This window comes from Pleurodeles waltl, chromosome 8, assembly GCF_031143425.1.
Source record: "Pleurodeles waltl isolate 20211129_DDA chromosome 8, aPleWal1.hap1.20221129, whole genome shotgun sequence".
NCBI classification, from domain to species: Eukaryota; Metazoa; Chordata; class Amphibia; order Caudata; family Salamandridae; genus Pleurodeles; species Pleurodeles waltl.
In genome coordinates this window covers 1158386007-1158409627 of record NC_090447.1, presented here as the reverse complement: position 1 = coordinate 1158409627, position 23621 = coordinate 1158386007, and the positions used below count along the sequence as shown (strand labels likewise).

Here is a 23621-nt window from a genome sequence, read left to right as displayed (position 1 = left end):
TACCATCTCTCTAAAAAAAATTTTTTTAAATGATAAGTAATTTTACAGTCATTAGGATTTAGAACAAAGAAATATGAATTTTAATAGATAGAACACTGCTATTTAATTTGGTTATTTTCCCTTTTAAATTCAACAATGAATTTTAAAAAAAAACTGATAATATTAATTTATTAATTTTATTAATAATATTGGGGGAAATGATTTGTAATTTAATAATTATATCTGAATTATATTTGGTATTAAATAGGGGCATGAACTGATCTAAGTACTAAGAGTATTATTATGATAACATCTGCTAAGTAGTGTGTGTTTTTATTGGTTGCACATTTTAAATGTCCTATTTCTATGTCTATGTTAACAGGGTATTTAAATGGTATTTTAGTGGTGATGTTTATCATGTGACCAAGGCTGCTGTGTCAGTCGAAACGCGTTGTGTGTAGATTAAACTGATCTTTTTTGTTCCTGAAATCCGAGTGTGCGAGTATTATATTCTTTTTCCTTTTGTTTAATTAATTACCGGCTTGCTCGTGCCGGTTCTCGCACCACCCCTTTGGGCTGATTGAGATCATATTTCGAGTATTTTTTGTAGCTATATATATATATATATATATATATATATATATATATATATATATACACACACACACACACATATAAATTAATATTTTCCTCAAATAAATGGGCGTTAAATTAATATTTTCCTCAAATAAATGGGCATTTTTTTTCATTATTTATTTTTGCATTTTGCTATAGCATGAATGAGGCCCGAAAGCATTAGAGAGCTGTCCAAGAGGTCAAGATCTACACAATCAGCAATTACAGTCATTTGCAAAAAAAAACAAGGAGAGAGAAAAAAACAAAAGATCAACGCCAGGAGTCTTTGGGAGATCATAGGCTTACCCAAAGTGTCTTTCGAAAAGAAGGATCTTGAGATCTTGATGAAGTCAGCAAGATAGGGAGTTGCACAGTCTCTCGGAGAAAGGGAGTTCCATATTCTTCTTGTGCTTGCAGACAACTACCAGTTCATTTAGTGTTATTGTTAGATGGTGGGAGGTTCCAGGGGTAGCCTACATTTCTCAAGCCTGGTTATGCAACTGAGATTTTTAATTTACTTGCTAATTAAGAAGAAGAGGTGAATAGGGCTTTGTGTGAAATGCAGGCAGTTTTAAATTGAGCTCTGCTCTCTATTGGGAGTTATTGGAGAGTAAGGAAGACAGGCGTGATGGGTCAAACTTCTTGTGTCTAGCAGCAAAATGAGCTGCTGCATGTAGAATTGCTCTGAGAAGTGCTAAATGGGGTTTGGGGAAGCTGGAGAGGAGCGAGTTACAATAATCAAGTCTGGAGAATACCAACACTCGAACAATTGATTATAAGCCCTGTTCTGGGATGAACCTGTTCTGGGATGAACTACTTGATGCCCCAGAGATAACTTGGTTGGAATCAAGCGCTCTTGGCCAGGTCAGCCAATTATCGATGATAAAGGCAAGAGACTTAGCATTCTCTACAATGACAAGTTTGCTATCCGGGATAGAGAGGGATTCCACCCACTCGTGTACAGGAAGGTTGTGTTTCTTGGGAGATATCAGACGGAATTTGTTTTTTTGCAGGGTTAAGTTTAGGATGGTGATTGAACATACAGGACTGGATTTTTTCTAGGATGTCAGAGAGAAAAATATGTTGTCTGGGGAATAGACCTTCAGGTAAATATGGGTATTGTCTGCATACAGGAGGAAGAAAATCCTAGAGCTACTAAGGAACTCACACGAGTTTGAAATAAAGTTCAAATAGGGATGAGAGAGGATAAAGACTTGTGAAATCTCTTGTTGTAGGGTGTTGTAGGGTGGGGGTTGCAAGTAGCTCTCATTTTTCAATACTTGAAAATGTTTAATTAGTTAGGTGGCAAAACTGTTCAGAACTACTCCCTCAATGCCCATAAGATCCCTCTGGATGCTCCTTTTGTTATTGTGGTTGACTGACTCAAAGGCAGCTGAAAGATCAAGGAGAAGAAGTAAACAAGACTTTCCAGAGTCAAGGATGCAAAATGAGTTGTCAATTACTTCCACAATTGCAGTTGCTGTGCAATAACCCAATTTGAAGCCTGAATGGAATGTGTTGAGAGGGAAAGGAGACCAGTCAGAAGTTGTTATGGTCACTTGGATCAATTTTTTTCCAGGAGAGAATTTTGAAAAAAACAAAACAAAAAAACATTGAAGTTACAAACTGCTGTTGCTCTGGTGATGGATAAAAATATAACTTTCAAACCATTTACAGAGCTTTTGAATGCTGACAGATTTTAAAGGCTGCAATAATTTGCTTCCTATAATTAGATGTTGACAAAGGGACTGTGGGGACAGTATATTGTTGCTTGTGTACATCACACTGAAGAAACCATTTCATTTGGCAACAGATAGTGATGAAAGCTGATATCAGATTGGACATCTAAACTCTATCAATCCTATCAGCAGACTAGAATTGAAGGCTTATCTAACTGGAGTCAAAGTTTCACTAATCAAATTCACCCTTTTATTTTTTTTGCTGGATGGGCTATGCAGGATGAGCCTTGCGAATTGGCTTTCAGCAAAATACACAGAGATGGAGAAGTAAGATGGGGAAGGTTCTAGAGACAAATGGAAAAGATGCATGTATCAAACTGAAGTGGTCCAGTGTAGTGTTGCACATCTGCATATAAACTAATAACATTGTATTCTTTTATTGATTTAACATTTGTGCTTTAAATATAGTTTCAAAGAGAGAAGATACATAAAGAATATTCCAGGCTTCAGTCAAACTGTACCTAATTTATTTCGGATAACCTACATGCCCGCCTGGAGCAGAGGACATTTCAAGTTCCAGCTGTAAACAGAACATTATAGAAAGAATATTGAGAAAAAACGGCCTGGTGGAAATTTTCAGCAACTTGGAGAAGAGGTCCAAAGTTACACTGTTAATTTGGGGAAAAACCTTTAGGTGTACCCCCAAGAAAGAAACTCAATATACACAAGATTTCTTTACTCTGCACATCTGGCCATGTCGCTCTAGATTCATGCCTTCCAATTGATGAGGAATACCACAAAGGTTATCAGTATTCCTTGATTTCAACATCTCATCTCCACACCATAATTGTTAGAAGAAAAAGATTTCTTGCAGGTGACTATGCTTCACACAGTGGATGCAGTCCTCAAAATCCCTGGAGGTCAATTTTCAGGAGTCTCCTCCGTAGATGTACAGCAATGGTCCTCTTTATTTATCTCTCTTTCCAACATAAACCTCTGTAAATGACTGTTCTGCACCCTTAAGGAGAACACTGGCTAGGACACTGAAGAAATATCTATTCAATGCTAAAATATTTCTGCTCAAACCAAACATCTCCTCTTACAGCAAAATTACCTGAGAAAAGTTCTGCGGGATTTACTTTTCAAGCATTTTAATCCCAATGACACTTTTGGGTAAATATGTATAAGATAGATAGCATCCTATATAAATTGGAACTCCTTGAAATTAAAGAAAAGTCATTCTACTAAGAAGCCACATGTCCCAGCAGAACTTAAAATACAATTCTTTGCAATATGACATGGGCCTACTTCCTGTAGTTTTGTGCAGCTAAGACGTCAACAAAGCATTCACTTGTGAACAGGCCTGTAACCCCCTGTAATCTCAAGGCCTACTTACATCTTTGTAGGAAGAGGAGTCAATCTAACAACTCAGCTCTTTCCTGATATATGTCTGCAGTACCAATACTGTAAGCCAAAAGAACTTACCTCCAACTCAGAAGATGGAATTGCCATCAGGAGATATCATTATGTAATGAATTCAGCTGTGGCACCAAACCAAACTTTTTCAAGTCCACTTGCAGAATAGCTTGTGTCACCCACAACTACACTTGGACAGTGAAAATCAAATCATTCACGGCCAACATTATGAAAATATGAATGAGTGTATTGTTAACATTTCTCACTTCTACATCTTGCCGCTATATACTTCAGTACAATATCCTATGACAGGCTAGCTCATACAGATATTATTGGTTTGTGAATATTGAAAAAAAATCTCTCATGTGTCACCTTGCATCTATATACCTGTACACGTCTATATTTACATCAGTCTGTTCAGCTGTTATGGAGAACGGCATGCTTAAATGTAGGTCTTCCATCATTGTTCTATTTGTGGTATCAATTGAAGAGCTTTAACACTGAGAAGATCATCTGCACTTCAGGGTCCTATAGACTTTTGTACATTCTACAATAGGACATTAAGGCAATTTAGTGACAGCAATGCACTTGCAGTGACCAACTTTATTTGCTTCAGAGATGCTTCCTGAAATTTTCTGTACGGATTAGCACCATTGAGTCAGCACTGTCTGGACAATTCTGGAATTCACTGCAGTCTAACGTGGAGTACTGCAACCCATCTTTAATTTTGCTAACAGCCAAAAGCATTGCCTGTTCTCCTAGCTGAAAGAGCCTATGGAGAGGCATCTGATCTGGGTTGCAGTATTGACAGCAGTTGGTAGGAGGGGGGTGGCTTCTCATACTGTAGCAGCTTTAATTATACTCCAAAAGATATACACTAAACGGTCTGCACTTCATCTTAGGAGACACTGGACTTACATACAGTGAAAATGTTTGCTGGTCACAAAAAAAAGCACAAGTTTAAAAACAATGCAAATGACAGCACCCACCTGAAAGCCAGTAGAACACTGGACACCTTGAGCTCTCAGCTTTCGGAGGCAGATAGATTCCAAATTTCATTTTGCATTTGAGTTCAGTGCTGCAGTAAAACAAGCAGCCAATTATACAGACTTCTTCATGGCTCATAAATACACCAACATATATTGCACAGTTGAAAAATATTATAGTAATTAAAAAACAAATGCATAGTTTGAAAATTAACTAAGCAATGAAAGAGGGGGTCGGTATGCATTCTACTGCATGGTCATAACATAAGGTCTGATATAAATAAACTTGCTACAGCCAGGCATTATCTTTTTGCTTACAATTGTTCTTGGGCGAGGGAAAAGATATAGAACACAAAACAGGCAACTGGAACAAACCCAATACATGAACAACTCTGTTCAATGCAATTCAGGCGCACTTTTGCATTCTTAACTCTTTCGCCGTCCTTCACCTCTGCACATCAAACACATTATATGCTCTAGAAATATATAAAGACTTTGAACCTGGGCTGCCCACATGCGCTTTTCTCAATATTCCCAAAGCTCTTCCATTTATTTGCTCACCTATCATCCCACCATTGTTCCATAGTTTTTCAGTCTTGGTAAACCTCTCCCAGCCAGGTGATTGGAGATGGCTGGTTCACGAAGATGTTTTTTAATGGCCATTATGCAACTCTCCCCCAATCAACCGGCTGGGAGAGGTTTCAGACCATAAACTGGGATTAAGTCACTGCAAACAGCACGCAGAAGCTCAGGGAATATTTGAAACGCAGCAGGATGGCTGATCACAGAAAATATCCATTATGGACATGTAAAGGGTAAAAGAATGGCAGTCACCCAGGATTTCAGCTTCAAAACTCTCAGAATAAGTGGACATTAGCCCCAATTGATATCAGTGCAGTTTGACAGATCTCAAACATATTTGATATAACAGTGGAGGCACACAAACATAAAACATCCCCCATACTACCTCATGGTAACCATAATGAAGCATTCTTTTCAAATAACATCACCATAATCAAGGGCTCTGCTCAAAATAACATCTGGCTACCATTGCCAGCACCACAATAGGAAACATGTGACAAGTGGCATGCAGCACATTCACAGCTCAGTCAATTGCAGCAAATTCCCAACAGGACTGTCAAGGTTCATCACCCTAGCAAGAAGACACCACAACTGTAGGTCAAAACCAGAAGTAATTTCCATTCAAAGCACAATTCACATTTATGTTACAGAAAAGGCCTTTTAAGGACGGGCTCAATGTCTACATTCCACAGGTCAACCTATCCACCAAGACACTCTCCCCAGTACGCTGCTTCTTGGAATCACCTGCAGGGGAAGAATTCTTGCAGCACTTCACTCCAGCCCTTTGAACAGACTCCCAAAATTTCCCGAAGTAATTCAACCTACTGTCTGAATATATGACGCAGCGCATATTATCACCCCTCCCATCTAATCATAATGGCAATCGACACTCAGAGCTCTGGTGTCCCGTTGGAGTTTAAGTACTGTACATCTTCATACATTACAGTGCACAGAAAAACGTCTTGCCAAATGAAAACTCCTGTCTGAAGTTTTTAGATTTTCTTAGACACCATAGGGGACTTTTGCATCTGTGTGAAAAGGAAAATGGACATTTATTTTCTATCCCTTCCCTTGAATTATTCTTATTGGAGTGAAGGTGTATTTCTAATACATTGTGTATTCAAGCTGGCTACAGACAAGTATTAGGCAGAGAGGAAAGACTTCGGTTCCGCAGAGATTCAATGCATGAAAAGCAGAGTAGTAAACATCTTTTGTGAAGGCCACCGATAGGCTCTTCGCAGCCAGTCCGGCTTTATATGCTGGCTAGTGACTCAAGAACTTCCAAAGCACAGAGACAGAACAACCGTCTTAATTAGGACCACTAGGTTTGTTGCTCAAGCTAAGGAATACAGATGAGCGACCACCTTAGAAACTTATACAGGCTGCTCTGGGTGCTAAGATAGATTAGCTAGGGGCAAGAAGGGAAGGGCTGAAGATCAAAAGGTTTGATTCCATCTTCTCCATGCAAGGAAATGTTACAAAGTTGTAATTCTTTTTAATATTTTGTTTATTAAATCATCACTTTCATTGGCATTATTTCTTTTCATTTTTATAGTTACAAATTTACAAATCATATGCACTAGGTCAGGAAAATAAAATAATTTAAACATATTTCTAGTGTGGAATCCCATGTCACTGCTATGGAACGCCACAAAGTACGCACAAAATGGTGGGCTCAGGTATATTGCACAACCTCATCAGCATATGCCTGTGGGGTACTCATATGGATTGCTCCAGGGGTTCCCTATGTGGTGGATAGGTACATCACTGATGCTGGGGGCAGATGCATGATCGCAGAGGGTCACTTGGATGGGACTCCACTATCGATAATAGGACTGTAGGCTCCTAACTGAAGTCAGATAGAATTTTAGACACCCTCACTCCATTATTACTCAGAGACCCTCTCGTACCTGGCATGTGGGGGGGCATGAGCCATTCGACTGACCAGGTAATATTCGTTTTATTCCTCAGTCCATGACATCCACACACAACTGGCCTCAGTACTATACACTGAAAGATTAGGAGTGCATGCTTTCAAACCAATGCACGCTCTGGAAGTGCTCCAAATGGGGCAGGCCACGCCCAATACTCCCACCTAGAGCCCGAGGCCTTACTCAATCTCCAGTTTCAAGAGAACCGCTCGACATGTATTGCACAATACTTCAAACACAATAAGGGTTCCATTCCTTCTAGGGTGACCGAATAGGATGTCCACAAGGTGGTCATGCAGGGTCACTGTATGGACACCACATGGGACACTACACACTGAATTGATGGCCCTAGAATGGGACCTACGCCCACTGGAAAGGGAGGTAGCTGCTAATGCAGAGGGGATTGAGTGACTCCGACACATGAGCAGGAAGTACAGGGAAGCAGACGCGAAACTGAACCAACATGATTACAAACACCAACTTACAACATTTCATGCTAAAGGCGACTTCTCAGGCAGATTGCTGACTTGGTTAGTCAGAGAAGACCAGCAACACACATTTTTAAAGTGAAATTATAGTTAGGCATGGTAATAATATCTTACTTTGCATTAAAAAAAAATTTTTTTAAAACTTACATTCACTGAAAAACACAAAGTTTAAAATGACACTATATTTAGGCGAAAATGTCAGTTTAAACATAACATTTTAAACTAAAAAACAACATGAACGTTCAACAGCTACAGTAATTTCAAGTAATTATAACTTGCACCCTCTCCATGCACTGCTTTTGACCTCACGTATTACAAAACTCATTACAAGTTCTGTGACATCATTGAAACCTGATAAAAACTCAACTGACACCACTGTCAACAACACTGTGCATGATAGGGGTGAAAGTTGTAGTTACTTGAAATAACTATAACGGCAGAGATCCTTTTGTACAATTTTCTTTTAACCCTGTACACACTTTAAACATTACAGCCACGTTTTGAGAAAGCACCTCAAAACATGGCTTTTCGAGCAGTAACCACCCCCCCAGCGCCTTGAGACCCTACCAGGTGAGTAGTGCGCTTAAGAAATTTGTTTGATTGATTGATTGATTGACTTATGTCAAGTAAACACACATGGGTGACAGTGTTTGGGTTTGAATAATTTTGTGTTATGATACCCAGCAGCCCATGGTTGATTTAGAATTTACGGTTTACAATACATTGACAAATGATTATTATTGTATTGTGGTCACGTAAATATATTACTCAATTATGAAATGCTGTAAATAGCTCTGTGAACCGACATCACTTTCTTTTATTGGGGAATTAGTAATAGTTTCTGCATAATTAGACATATTATACGCACTTTACAGGATATTTTTCTTTGTCAATTGCAGTTTTTAGTTGTTTAAACAAATAAGAAATTACAACCATAAGTGTACAGATAAAATAATCATAATTCCCTAATAAGGATTAAATTAATAGCAAAATGCATTAATATGCTATTATAAAGATTGTGTGTCATGTTAAACTTAGTACATCATCCCATAAGGTTGTAATTAAGATTTAAAAAATGCATATTTTTAGAATGTTTAGAAAAGGAAAAAAAAGAAAGAGAAAGAAGGGAAATAGATAGTAGAAGTAAAACAGGAGAGAGAGAAGAAAAAGTAACGACATCCAAGAAAAACTGTATGACAGAATAACTATAATATAACTAAACACTTGGGTATGACATATGTTTACAAAGGATTACTGTAAGTAAAAGAAAAACAATTCAAGGAGGATGAAAAACATCTATACCAGAAGGTCTATATGCATGTTTGGAAAGAAAGGAAGATAAAGGCATCCATAACACACCTCGCAATACCAAACTGGACTGATGTTCAAATGGCTCCACCCAACCTATGATTAAGATGAACCATATTCCACCATTTAGCAAAAGTAATAGCCTTAGTAGTTTTCCAATTAAAAGTAATATTTTGGAAAGCAAAAGCATTAAGGAGGTCTACAAACTGACCCATGACATGGTTATGTGAAATGAAAGAACGTAAACGACGACAGAAAATGAATTCTACTAAATAAGGAACGTGAACATCGCAGAAATTCATAATTTTGTTCCAAACTAGTAACCAAAAAGTTTGACTGTACATGCAAATGAAATCAGTTGCTTTTTGACCAATATTACATGGAAATGACATGGGAATGACATGCAGATGCAGATGTAGAATCTTTACTTCATGCCTATGCACCTTGGGTATTTGTATTAATGGGAAATGGGGCACTTCACTGGCTTCAAAGGTTCGGCAACACACATAAGCTGCTTTAACAAACTCTGCTGATTCTGCGACCCTGGAGTGCCTTTTTTAAGTTTTGCCTGCGAAGTGCTTGTGAAATCTATTGTATTCAATATAAATGTTAAAAGAGGCTTACATTGCGCCCTCTTGCTTTTCATTGGTTCATGTGTTTGCCACTTACTTTTCCTCCATTTCTATTGGCTGTAGCATACAATGCCCTGTTGTTCCACTCATGTGTTTCTCTTGGTGTCCCGAGGTCCGAGTACTGTTTTCATCCCCTTATAAGGGACTCTTTTTTTTCCCCTTTTTTTTTTTTTTTAGGTTTTGCCTTTCACAATAAACAAGCTGTACCACTTTCACAAAGTTTCAGTGACTTCTATTGCACAACTTCTCACCAAGCTACAACTTTCAAAACACAGCTTATAAATTACATAGGCAAAACCTATGCATTTATCAATGCTTGTTCTCCTGACCAGGGGCTACAACCAATTAAGAAATATGATTTATATATATCTTTACACACACACCAGAAACTTGTGTGCACCACAAAAACAATATCCAGAGAAAAATGTGTAATTCTGTACATTTACAAAAAAAAAAAAAAAAAAAAAAATAAAGCTGGGTATGAGGAGTAGCCCACACATGCATGTGCTTGTAAGGTTATGTAAAAAGGCCTCAGAAAGAAGATAAATCTCACCAATAGGTGGCAGATATTTTGGGTTACTGTGTGACTGAACTTTGTTGTTGATCTATGGATGGGTGCAGAAAACTTTGAATTAACTAAAAATGGGAATGAATGGATAAGAAGTCTGTGAAGAAGAATAACAAGATTCTGGTGGGAGGTCCACTCTCCTTTCATAGGGTACCCATAACACTCCCCCATGCCCAGATTATTTTTCCTTACAGGGAATGCTACTTCACCCCCACAACTCGTGCTTCTTCTTGCCACCCCGTGGTTACATTTGCCACCTACATCTGCAACGTTGTTTAATTACATGGCAGAGTGCAGGTGGTAAAATCTGCCAGCACAAAGGATGTGGCACTAAGGCCATATACCATATGGCACAACTCTAACTTGGCACATCTCTCTGGAGCAATAGCTGTGGACCACTGTTTATTCACAAATTATGTGAGGCCTGTCTACACCTAAGAACATACTGTGAACTGTTGAGTTCTTCCACTCTGCCGCATGTCCACTTTGAACACCCTCATACTACCTCCCCATCTGTGTGTATTCCATCTTGCTCTCTGCTTATTTAATCATGCCCACTATGTGTCAGCCTCACTTGTGCCACCAACTTCCCATTCACCATATCTTATCTCTCAACTGGTCAACTTCTTGTTCTCTGAGTGAGCCTCCCCTAAATTACAGTCATTATCTGCTGAGTTCAGTGTTATTTCCTTGCAGTTTTAGTACTGCAACATTCTAAACTGTATGCCTCTTCCATCTAGAATATGTTTAAAGGTTGTTGCATGCACACTAGTTAATCAATGACCTATGCAGTAATACAAGGTAGGTATAATCATTTCACGAACACGGGCCTCTCCTCTGTCTTTCCTCACCTTCATCTTACTCCACTTCCTGTTCACATGTCAATTATCATGCTTTTTGTCATGACAGACTGCTGTTTTACCACATCCTAGACGATGAGGAGCTTGGCATCAGACAAAATTATATCCAGGGACCACAGGGCAGGCACTTTCTGTACCCAAAAGCCCAGGACACAGCTCTTGCTTCCACCCACTCCTCCATGGGAGGCACCTGTAAATGTGCACCCTCTCCTTGTCTGTTCATCTCTAGAGGGCTCCCCTGGACAGGATTGTTCGAGAGACTTGCATCTAAGGCTGAATACCCGAGCCTGTAGCAAGCCCTTACCAACCCACTATACCCAGGGCATTTGCAGTGTATTTGCTAGGGGAGAAGCACCCTGGAAGCAGGACTTCTTCTGCAAGCAGGAGTCAGTAGATGTGTGCCATTTTTAAAATAGGGAAAAAGTCTGAGACCCGCTGTAAGTATGGGAGAGCCATAGTCGACTGTATGCTCACTGAACCCTGATGGAGCAACGTCAACACATGGAGCTAATGCAACATGTCGGGATTCTTCTGCTAACAGAATGCAACATGCAGCAAGAGGTACCACCTGCCTTTCCCCCACACTCTTCCACCACAATATATCAAGTGTCCAGCTCAGCTGTTACAGCCACAAAAGTTAAAACATCAGGAGAAGCAGGTCCCTCCTATGCAATCCCGCACTAGGGTTAGTGCCAAGGCTGTCAGTTACTAAATCAGTGAGCACACTATAATTTACAACCACAGTTATGCAAATTTCATATCTCCTCATTTAACCTCCTCACTCAAACCCTGCTCACCGCAATAAGTCTCACATTCTGTAATCATCACAGCCAGCTTCCTAAGAAAACTGTGATAATCACTATTTTGCACCTGAAATACATCACTCATCATTTGACATTGAGTCGATTCATAGCAATTCATCTGTTGTCACGTATTACAGAGAATGCATCATGGTAAAACTGAAATAGGTACATCTCAAACATGTTACTAACCATTCACCCCAAAAACATTGGCATTAAGGAAAGGACAGGTGCAAATGTTGACATGTGTAATGACTGTTTATTTTCAAATCGAGCACAATGGATACATTTTAAATAAAGGGGCAATCAAATATGGAGGGGAAAAATGCATGATCTGGAAATAAAAAGAAATACTGGGCTTAGTTACACCCAGAAAATAGAAATAGTCTGGAAGGAGATGGTAACATACTTGCTTAGAAGTAAAGACAACTTGAAAATAATGAACAAAAAAAAAAAAAAAAAAAAGCACAGCAGGGCCTTAGTCTTCTGGTACAAGTCCATCTGGAGTCATGCTTCCATTGTCCTCAAGTTGTTCACCATCCTCACGAGCAGTGACTGTTGTAACCTGCCTCACACCTGTCGCTGGTAAAGCAACCGAGGTTCTCGGGTCCGGCACCTCTACCTGAGGTTGAAGGGTGGCTGAAGAGGTGGCATTGATAACACCAAGTGTCGGGGAAGTGTGACCGGATTGGAGCGAGGACAATGCTGCAGTGCATGAGGACAGCAGGGACATTATTTCATTGTGCTGGGCAGCAAGCTGATTACTGATCCGGTCAAAGCACTCTCTCACTGAGTTACTGTGATCAGCTAAGGCTTTGATTATAGCTTCCTGTCCATCACACACACAATGCAATTTCCTGCTGAGTTCCTCAAAACTAGCAAGGACAGGAGCAGGTAAGGAGGTTCCAGGGGAGAAGCAAACAGACTCCGGCTCTCTGACTTTAGTGGAAAACAGGGAGTTGGAACATGAAGGAAGGGCAATAGAGGTGGTAGGTGAGGAAGCAGATGCGTTAGCCTCTCCAAGTGACTCCAGATTTTGCAGCAGCTGCTCCTCTCTTGTTGACTGGTCCAAAGAGGAGTGTGTATAATTTTCAACATCATCTGTCTCACTGCCAGTCCGTGGGCCTTCTGGGGAAGTTGATAATCTCTGCCTTTTAGGTGGCAAGAGGTCCCCATTGTCCACTTCCTCTTCCTCAGATGTATCTAGCCATCTATGGCCTGACAGTCTCTTCTGCCAGGCCAGTGGGGAGTCAGATTCCTCTGCTCTACCAGTACCTTTTGGGATAACAAGAAAGTGACAGGTCAGTAGCCTTCCTATATTTAACACAAAGGCTAATGAAACACTAAATGTCAAGATGCTATATTGCTTACCCTTAAACAACTTGTGTTAGCCTCAGCATGCCTGCATGATAACTCTACAGGGGATTCCACCAACAGACTATGTAATGGAATGTGATTGCATGCACAGGGGAAAACCTGGACATGTCTTTGCTACACATTGTATCACTGTGCATGACACAGCAAGTGCTGGAGGCAAGACAGTGATACACAAACATGAATACTCATACTGTCTATGTCCATGTACTAGGACCATTCCAAGGTTTGCATACTTTGTACTCTTTATGATTTAGAGTGTAACATTAAGAACAAAACTCACTGTGCATTTTGTATGTATGTAAACAATGTAACAATGCACAATAATTCATGGACTATATTGTTTATAATGTGCTGCACTGTTAAACTGAGAGGCATCTACAGGTTATATTGTCCTAGGACCAAATAACAGTGCATGACACTGCAGTAGATCATTGTCCAACCCTTTCTTGTTCCACGTTACAATGGTGTGTCAAATGTGAGTCTACTAAGCAATACTGACATTTTATGAGTAATGTAAGTAATCTTGGAAGTTGCTATATACAGCTTACGTCAGAGGTTTTTTAAGAGTATTTAGTGAAACAGTTGTTTCTCAGTGTACACACACACTATATCTTAACTCCTTTTTCCACCACAACGTAATGGTTGCGTCCTTGGATGTGTGGTCCCAAGGACGTAACCGTTACGTCCCGAGACTGGCTCTGAGCCTCCCACCCCACTCCCATGGGCAGGGATGGAAGGGGAAATCGCCCCCCCCCCCTCCAAGTGATGTCTGATGACGTCCGCACGTGATTGCATGCTGACCTCATCCGAGGCCGCCCGCACCGCACCGCACTGGAAGCATGGTTTCCAGCGTGATCGGAGACAAACGCTTTGCATTTCTCTTCTGATCCTGGGGCTGGGGGCAGCACAGAGACATGAAAGGAAAGGACTTTCCTTTGCTTTCATGAATCTTTTGAGCATTTCTGCTGCCCGCTAGATACCAGGGATGTTTTGTTTATTTTATTTTTTGATTTATGCATAAGGGGAGCGGCTCCTTAGGCAAGGGCCACTACCCAGGTGGACAATATATTAGTCCTTTTCTGCACCTCTTGGGGGGCAGATCGGCCTATTTTAATTAGGCCGCTCTGCCCTCATGGAGGGCAAAAGCCACTAGTCGCCAGGGAAATTTTTCTTTTTTACGTTAGGAATGAAGAGGAGCAACCCCATGAGCAAAGGTTGCTCCCCTGGGGGAGGCAATTTTTTAGAAGCCACTACGACGCCAGGGAAATTTTTCTTTTTTACATTAGGAATTAAGAGGAGCAACCCCTTGAGCAAATGTTGCTCCCCTGGGGGTGGCAATTTTTTATTAGGCCATTTCTGCCCCCCCTTTCTGGGGGCAGAAGCCACTAGGCGCCAGGGAATTTTCTTTTTACATTAGGAATGAAGTGGAGCGACCCCTTGAGCAAAGGTTGCATTCATTAGGCCATTTCTGCCCCCCATTGGGTGCAGATTGGCCTATTTTAATTAGGCCGATCTGCCCCGGCAGAAGCCACTAGGCACCTGTTTTATTTTTTATTTTTACACAAATGGGGAGCAACCCCTTAGGCAAAGTCACTCCCCAGGGGGGCACATTTTTTTTTGTCCATTTCTTCCCCCCCTTGGGAGCAGATCGGCCTATGTTTATTAGGCCAATCTTTCCGAAAGGGGGGGTGGGGGGGCAGATGCCACTAGGCATGTAGGATTTTGTTTTGCGCCGATTTCACGCAAGGGGAGCGACCTCTTAGGCAAAAGTCACTCCCCTTTGGGGATGGTGGTTGAAGACTATTTCTAGTAGGCCGATCTGCTCCCTGGGGTGGGGGGGGGGGGCAGAAACCACTTAGGCACCAGGGATTGGTGTGTATGTGTGTCTTTTGTTTGGGGAGGCACCTTTGGGCAAGGATCGCTCCCCATGGGGGCACATTACTGTTGGCCATATCGGCCCCCCCTTTGGGGAGATCGGCCTATTTTTGGAAGGCCCATCTGCCCTTAAGGGGGGCAGAAAGCCCACCAGAGACTAGGGAAGATTTTTTTTTCCTCCCCATAACCCCACCCCAAATAAATGTGGAAAAGGTTGTTCAGATGGGGCTTTTGCCCCCAATACACTCCTTTTAGGGGGGAGGGGGGTTAGGAGAAAGCCTACTAGATGCCAGGGAATTGAAAAAAAAAAAAAAAATAGTGGGGTGGTGGCTACCAACCAGTATGGGCATAGTTATGTCCCCACCCCAACTGAAGGGGGTTACAGTCTTTCAGCTCTTCCCCCGCACACTAAAGCATCTTATCCCACAGCAAGCAAGATGACATTTGATTATTTTGGGTTTTGGTTTTACATTTGGGCCATGAGAGCTTGGCTAACTCTCAAAATCATCCCACTTGGAATGGGAAGGGCTGCACTTTTTGGACGCTCCGGTCTTGAAAAACCTACTAGACCTAGACACATCTGAAACCTAAACATCTGGGTGAGTCCAAGGTGACTTACTTCACATGCACCTGCACCCTTTTCTTACCCACAATGCCCTGCAAATCTCCAACTTTGCTGGAAATCACATATTTTTCCCACATTTTTGTGATGGAACCTTCCGGAATCTGCAGGAATCCACAAATTTCCAACCACCCAGTATTGTTGCATCTATACCGATTTAAATTCTGCCCCACTTGTCACCCTAAAAGTGTTTTTTTTTCCCAAACTGCCCTTTTGGACCCACTTTGGTTGCCCCTCAATTTCAACAAGTTTTTGGCTCTTCCCTGTCACAGGCACTTGGCCCACCTACACCAAGTGAGGTATCATTTTTACTGGGAGACTGAGGGGAACGTTTGGTGGTAGGAAATTTGTCCCAGTGCAGTGATCCAACACAGAAATGTGAGAAAAATGTGATTTGTTTTACCTAAATTTGAGGTTTGCTGAGGATTCTGGGTAAGAAAACACTTGGGGATCCACGCAAGTCACACCTCCCTGGACTCCCTCGGGTGTCTAGTTTTCAGAAATGTTTGGGTTTGGTAGGTTTCCCTATATGGCTGCTGAGCCCTGGACCAAAAACGCAGGTAACCGCCTCTCCCCACCCAAAAAAAGAGGTTGTTTTGTATTTGTTAATTTTGATGTGTCCACATATCAAAACCAGGGCAGTGCGTGCTCTATTGGAGACTAGAATGCAAAAACCCAGCACTCTCAAAACAACGTAATTTATGCATTATGCTGATAATTTGTTGTTTAACCTTTTGAATTGCAGAGTTTAATCCTGAAGACTTATTTTTAATGTGTTTACAAATACTGTTCATTTGCAATGTATTGCTGCAGGCTTTCAGAGTGTGTTAGGGTGTGGTCCCTTTCCAGGGCCTTCCAGAGACTTTCCCTGCAGCATGCCTGGGTGTGGTTGTGGGCTGGTCCAAGACTCTATAAAAGGGAGCCAGCCCAGCTCCAAGTGCTCACTATTCAGAGGTCCCGGTGGCCTATTTGATCTTCCAGGCCTCTGCCCCTCATTCTTCATTGGTGATCCTTGTTCTGGGCGGTAAGACGGTGGTTGGGCTGACCTCCCAACGCCGTTATCGAGAACTTTCATATTCTTGGCCTAATTCTTTAATGATTAACAGATTACTTGGCGCGCTACCATTTCTTGACATTTACATGGTGGCTTACTAATCGGCAAGAGGCGCGATTCGTTTCATGATGATTTGACTTTGTTATTCATTGCGCGCTACCATTTCTTGACATTTGTATGGTGGCTTGTGAATCGGCAAGACGCACGATTCGTTTAATTGCGATTTAACCTTGATATTCATTGCGTGCTACTATTTCTTGACATTTTACATGGTGGCACTCGAATCGGCAAGACGCATGATTCTCTCTTCGAGCTTAATTCATGTTGTTCATTATATGCCATTATTCTAAGACATTTATTAGGTAATATTCTAGTTGACAAGTTGCGTGATTTGTTTCCTGAATCCATATTGTGTTATTCATGGTGCACAATCCTTTTATGGTGTTTACTATATATATGAAAATCTGCAATGTGCGCAATTCGTGTTGAAACATTTCAAGAGAACACAGAAGGCCAGAGTTTCTAGATGCAATATTGCATGGTTCTAGTATGCATTCTCAAAAAAGGATTCATATGACTGGTTTAGAATTTATTCAGAATGTTTTTCCTGATTCTCATGTAAGGGAAAGTATTTGAATTTGAAATTGATTCCCTTAGAGGTATCCGGCCATCTTGAAACTTTGTCATTTTAAGCCTAATTCTTAGGTTGTTCATGTTTTCAGAATGACTAGGCTTAGAGTCATAGTCTAGTATTGATTTCATGAGATGTAATTTTCATATTGTGTGTTTTAACCTTTTTCTTACTACAGGTCTCCTTCCCAGCTGTTCCCTTCCTAATCCCCTCTTGAACTCACTAAGCCTCTGTGATTTATCTATCAGAGTCTTGGAGCTGTTCAGTGGTGGACGTGTTGGGAACGTGCGCAGACCCCGAAGATCTGGTGACTCTGACACACATAGTGTTTTGAGGCATTTCCTTTTGCAGGCACTAGGCCTACCCACACAAGTGAGGTACCATTTTTATCGGGAAACTTGGGGGAGTGCTGGGTGGAAGGAAATGTGTGGCTCCTCTTGGATTCCAGAACTTTTTATCACCGAAATTGGATGAAAAAGTGCTTTTTTTTGCCAAAAGTTGATGTTTGCAAAGGATTCTGGGTAACAGAACCTGGTGAGAGCCACACAAGTCACCCCATTCTGAATTCCCTTAGGTATCTAGTTTTTAGAAAAGTCCAGGTTTGGTAGGTTTTCCCAGGTGCCGGCTGAGCTAGAGGCCAAAATCCACAGCTAGGCACTTTGCACAAAACAGGTCAGTTTTATTTAGGAAAACGTAATGTGCCCAGGTTGTGTTTTGGTGCATTTCCTGTCGCGGGCACTAGGCCTACCCACACACAAGTGAGGTACCATTTGTATCGGGAGACTTGGGGGAATGCTGGGTGGAAGGAAATTTGTGGCTCCTCTTAGATTCCAGAACTTTCCATCACTGAAATGTGAGGAACAAGTGGGTTTTTTGGGCCAAATTTTGAGATTTGCAAAGGATTCTGGATAACAGAACCTGGTGAGAGCCCCACAAGGCACCCCATTCTGAATTCTCTTAGGTGTCTAGTTTTCATAAATGCATAGGTTTGGTAGGTTTTCCTAGGTGCCGGATGAGCTAGAGGCCAAAATCCACAGCAAGGCACTTGTGATGTGTCCATGTTGCGTTTCCTCTCGTGGGTATTAGCCCTACCCACACAAGTGAGGTACCAGTTTTATCAGGGGACCTGGGGGAACACAGAATAGAACAAGTGTTATTGCCTCTTGTCTTTCTCTACCTTTTTTCCATCCAAATGTAAGACGTTTAACGTTAAACGTGTAAAAAGACGTTTGAGAAATGCCCTGTAATTCACATGCTAGTATGGGGACCCTGGCATTCAGAGACATGCAAATAACCACTGCTTCTCAACATCTTATCTAATGCCCATTTTGGAAATACAAAGGTTTCCTTGATACCTGTTTTTCACTCTTTATATTTCACCAAATGAATTGCTGCATACCCGGTATACAATGAAAACCCATTGCAATGAGAGGTTCATTTATTGGATCTGGGTACCTAGGGTTCTTGATGAACCTAAAAGACCTATTTATCCCCGCAACCAAAAGAGTCCAGCAGACTTAACGGTATATTGCTATTGAAAATCTGACATGGCAGGAAAAAGTTACAGAGTAAAACGTGGAAAAAAATGGCTGTTTTTTTCACCTCAATTTCAGGTTTTTTTATTTTTTATTTCAACTGTTATTTTCTGTAGAAAAACCTTGTAGGATCTACACAAATGACCCCTTGCTGAATTCTGAATTTTGTCTACTACTTTTCAGAAATGTTTAGCATCTGGGATCTAGCACTGGTTTCACACCCATTTCGGTCACTAACTGGAAGGAGGCCGAAAGCATAAAATATAGTAAAAATAGGGTATGTCCCAGTAAAAAGGCAAAATTGTGTTGAAAAATGTGGTTTTCTGATTCAAGTCTGCCTGTTCCCGAAAGCTGGGAAGATGGTGATTTTGGCACCACAAACCGTTTGTTGATGCCATTTTCAGGGGGAAAAACACAAGCCTTCTTCTGCAGCCCTTTGTTCCCCATTTTCTTTTTTTTAAAACAAGATTTTCGCTGTATTTTGACTAATTTCTTGGTCTCCTCCAGGGGAACCCACAAACTCTGGCTACCTCTGGAATCCCCAGGATGTTGGAAAAAGGATGCAAATTTGACATGGGTAGCTTATGTGGACAAACGTTATGAGGGCCTAAGCGCGAACTGCCCCAAATAGCCAAAAAAAGGCCAGGCACCTGAGGGGAAAGGCCTGGTAGCAAAGGGGTTGAACACCAAAGGAAAAATCTTTATGGATGCACTAGGTGAAAACATTGTATACTATGTCTATGTTACAGCTGTGAAAGGAATCACACTTTGCCAAAGTCCAACCTACACATTATTTCTAACTTCTACAAATGGTATTTTCATAGTCTGTTTGATGAAAGAATGAGGCGCTTATTTATTATAGCTAAATGTTGCATGTGACTGTGAACACAGACCACAAGTGTCTGAATACAGTGTTGTAAATGGGAGGGTGACAACTGAAGTAGATTAAGATTGATTTACCTTGGATTATAAAATATATAGATTACAGCTATTAATATGATTCATGAACTGGTAAACGTAATGGAAATTCCTTATTCCTATTTACACAATTTCCCATTTTTTAGCCATTTATTGGTTATAAACATAAAGAAGATGCGTTCCGTCTCACTTCATTCATGTGAAGCTTCTAGTCTAAAGAGGTAATAAAACAAGCTAAAAATATAAATCAAACAATGAAATCATTATTTAAGAAATTTGATTAAAAACAGAGACTCAACTGTGGGGGGTGATAATGCGTTAAAAAATTGGGGTAAACCTCATTGATAGGCTTTTCGTGTATTAGGTCTCATGAAGGTTTGTTCCTGGTGTTAAAAATTTCATATAAGCCCATGGAGTCTGCTTTTTCTGAAATCTAAATTCTCCGTCTTTTGAAAATGATAAATCACTCCACAGGCTTAAAAAAGGACTACAATATGTTTAATAATTGAAAAACGCCAATAATTAACTTCTTCGCATAATGGAAATACAATGGTATCAAAATATTGAATCCTTCTCAAGGGTGTGGAAGTCAATATACTATATTATTAATGGAGCCATCCTATTGCCAGGTGATCTCTTGGCTACCATCCTCATTTGAACAAGGCTATAATCCACTGCCCACCCTTCTGTCACACCGTCAATTATCGTTTTGTCTTCCTTGAGCCCTTTCTTTACCACTTCCATCACCCTCCTCATTCTTTCAAAGCCAACCCTCCTGTCCCCTGAATCTACCCACCACCACTCACTTTCATCATCCCAGGAAGACCAGTGGGCCACACCTTTAATCCTCTGTAAGTCTCATCTTCTATGTTTCCCTCATCCCTCAGCTTCTAAACTCCCCTCACCCTTCACTTGACTCAAAATACTTCAGTCTCAGAAAATGGGTCAATTAATATTTCCTAGGATAATGACAGTGACAACTACATAATTAATAGCAAGTTGGTGGTCACCCCAGGACCTTTAATCAGTCTGATCATGGATAATTTATAGGGTTGGAAATCATTGTTTGAAGAACTTCACCTCATCGCCAAATAGATTTTCCTCAGAGACAATTATTATCCACCGGGTTAGCCCTTCTGAGTTTCATTGTTAACTTGCGCTGGTTCACCTGCTCTGTTCTCTTGCATCAGTCAGGAGACAGACCATGTTTTCATGATCTTCCCTATGTCCACGCCTGTCTTTGTCCTGCTCTCTCTTCATTTAAATTCAAGGACAACACTTTTCTTCTGCTTCTTCTGGCATTTGACGATTCTCTCAGTTACTGGGCCCTCTAAAGTTGCCTAATCAGCATCCTTTCACAGCAAGTGACTTCTTGGGTCAGCCTGGGAATGCCTACTTTCCATTTAACATGTGCAAAACGTTCAATACATTAACTTAGACCGTTGATATAAGAAGTATAAAAAATTACTGTATAACTTAGATCAATAACCTCCCCCAAGTACGTACTTTCTAATAACTATTTGCATGCAATGGACATTTTGATGCCACATTTCTTCCTGTAATGTTATTAAATTAACAAATATCAGTGAAGCAGACTCAAGCAACATCTTTGACAAAGATGACATGGATATGCACCTTCTGCCAGACACTTTACAAAAGTGATACACTGAAACCGCCATGCAACATAATTTCTTGAGGTGTTGTATTAGTGTATTCCATAATACAGGCATCTGCAGAGTAAGTATTTGTCCCTTCCAGGAAACAACACTCCAGCCTACAATGTTTTAGGGAGAATACGTTAAGCTCCTCTAGTAGTTATCCGTCTACTATTTGTCCAGTTATTGGGACTTGGTTGTAGAGACAAATGATGTCCAGAAAATGGTGATGAGAAAACTTTGCAGCATGCTGTCCCAGCTGTGAGGACAAAAGACTTCTTAAAGCCTGTATTATGGCCTTTATATAATTCTAACAGGAAAACTGGTGATTTTAGCTAGTGTGATCACTGTGCGGGATTTTATTCCCCTCAGGACTTAAATATGTATTTATATGTATTTGAAGAAGAGAAGAAGGTAACAGCTATGCAGTTCTTGGCAAGCCTTATTTTCCAAATACTGCTCCACTGCATATCCAAAAGCAAATAAACATAGTTCCCTAGAGGTTACAATCTGTTGCAAATCAAGTCGTTTGACCTCCTTATATGATAATTTTAAGCCTTGTGTTGGAGGCTAGTGTGTTGTAGAGTTGCCTTTTGGGAGAGGCTGAACAGGGATAACCCAAGTGTCTGTAAGGAAAGGTTGTGGAGAGTGTTTGTGCCTATATCTTTTAGTGCATTGTGCATTATTAATGTGCAGAATGTAAAATTTCCTAGCATTCATAACAGAGAGTCTAAATTCTATTAAGGACACAGAGGAGAGGATTATGCTGATCTTTCCATTTTATTTGCACTCCAGCAGACTTTAACAATCAAAGACCAAACCTACATTTCTCATGATTCTCAGGGGAAAGAACTACAATTTCCAACCAATCCAGTCCCATTCAGTCCCTCATATTGAGTTGTTCTTCCCGCTACTCCTCTTTCATTTCCGCAACATAGGACAATTCTTGAAGAACCTCTAATTGGGGGGAGGAAATCAGCGTTAGAATCTGAAGAAAAAAAATGACATACTGAGAAAAAAACCTTTTCAAATCTGAAAAGCCAACCAACATCAAGATAAATAAATAATGAAATGTTCAATCTCATGTAACCACAGTATCTGAGTAAAGTATTCCCAAACCAAAAATTGTGGCCAGCGATGGGAAAACAAATAGAAAGATACTTATACCTCACAATGATCTTCTTCCATAATCCAAGAAATCTCATAACCTGAAAGTCACGCCCAGGAAGGGTAAAAAAACATATCAGCAGAAACCTTGGGTGGGAATAATCCCCGCCTACGTGTCCTTAATAGACTTCAAACTTTCCATTATGAATGCTAGAAAATTTGACATTTTATGTCAGGACCGGAAATAAGGGTTATGCTGGTTCAAACTTGTCTACCACCAGAGAGGCTATATTCAAAACCGGTTTAAAATAAAACTGCTTGAAGATTTGAGCTCAAAGACCAGTCTGCTGCATTCAGGATGTCTTCCAAAAGAGTACCCACACTGAATGTTTTTGAAGCCATTTCACCACTCATAGTGTGCGCCAAACTGTAAGACATCGATGCCAGCCTCTCGCAAAACCCATTTAATCCACCTTGCAATAGTGGGGGATGACTCCGCTTTGAATGGTTTTTGGAGGGCAATCGACAGCTGATGTTCCCCGGGAGGCCTTAATTCCTCTGTCATGTTTTCGGAAGCTTTCAAACATTGAAGTACACATAATTTTGGAGATTTATCCAAAGGTGGATAGGAAATAACCTTGGAATAGGACTAATCCGGTAGGAAATATGGAACGTTGCCCCATCGGGGTGAACACTTGACCTGTCAGGTCAAGAGCTCTTACATCACACGCTCTACGACAGAAAACCAGACATAACTGCATGGCTAATTTTCCAGAGAACTGCTTCCGGGAAAGAACTCGAGGCCAGGACTGGAAAAAAACTGAGATTTGATTCACGTACCGTAAGACCGAATACCCTGGTTCTGGAGGTAAAGAGAGGCGTATGCCCCTCATGAACTTATGAACCAAAGGGTGTTCTCCAACCTGGAATCCTCGAATTGGAACATGACCTGCCAAGACGGCCGAGCAGAAGGTATTCACCGTCCAATAGGTCATGCCCTACG

General features: G+C 40.8%; 1 protein-coding gene and 1 long non-coding RNA gene across 3 annotated transcripts in view; both read right to left on the bottom strand.

The window, feature by feature from the left end:
- The window catches only part of ESD (esterase D), a 108558-nt gene that overhangs the window by 70652 nt on the left and 14285 nt on the right, over nucleotides 1-23621 (bottom strand). For both annotated transcript variants that reach the window (XM_069205388.1, XM_069205387.1), the window contains exon 3: nucleotides 4679-4767. In XM_069205388.1, coding sequence (XP_069061489.1) covers nucleotides 4679-4767 — 89 coding nt within the window. The remainder of the gene's footprint in view (nucleotides 1-4678; nucleotides 4768-23621) is intronic.
- On the bottom strand, nucleotides 12084-22496 carry LOC138250469 (uncharacterized). The gene is made up of 2 exons (XR_011194968.1): nucleotides 22337-22496; nucleotides 12084-13119 (listed from the first exon to the last, which is right to left on the bottom strand). It is a non-coding gene; the product is annotated as an uncharacterized lncRNA (long non-coding RNA).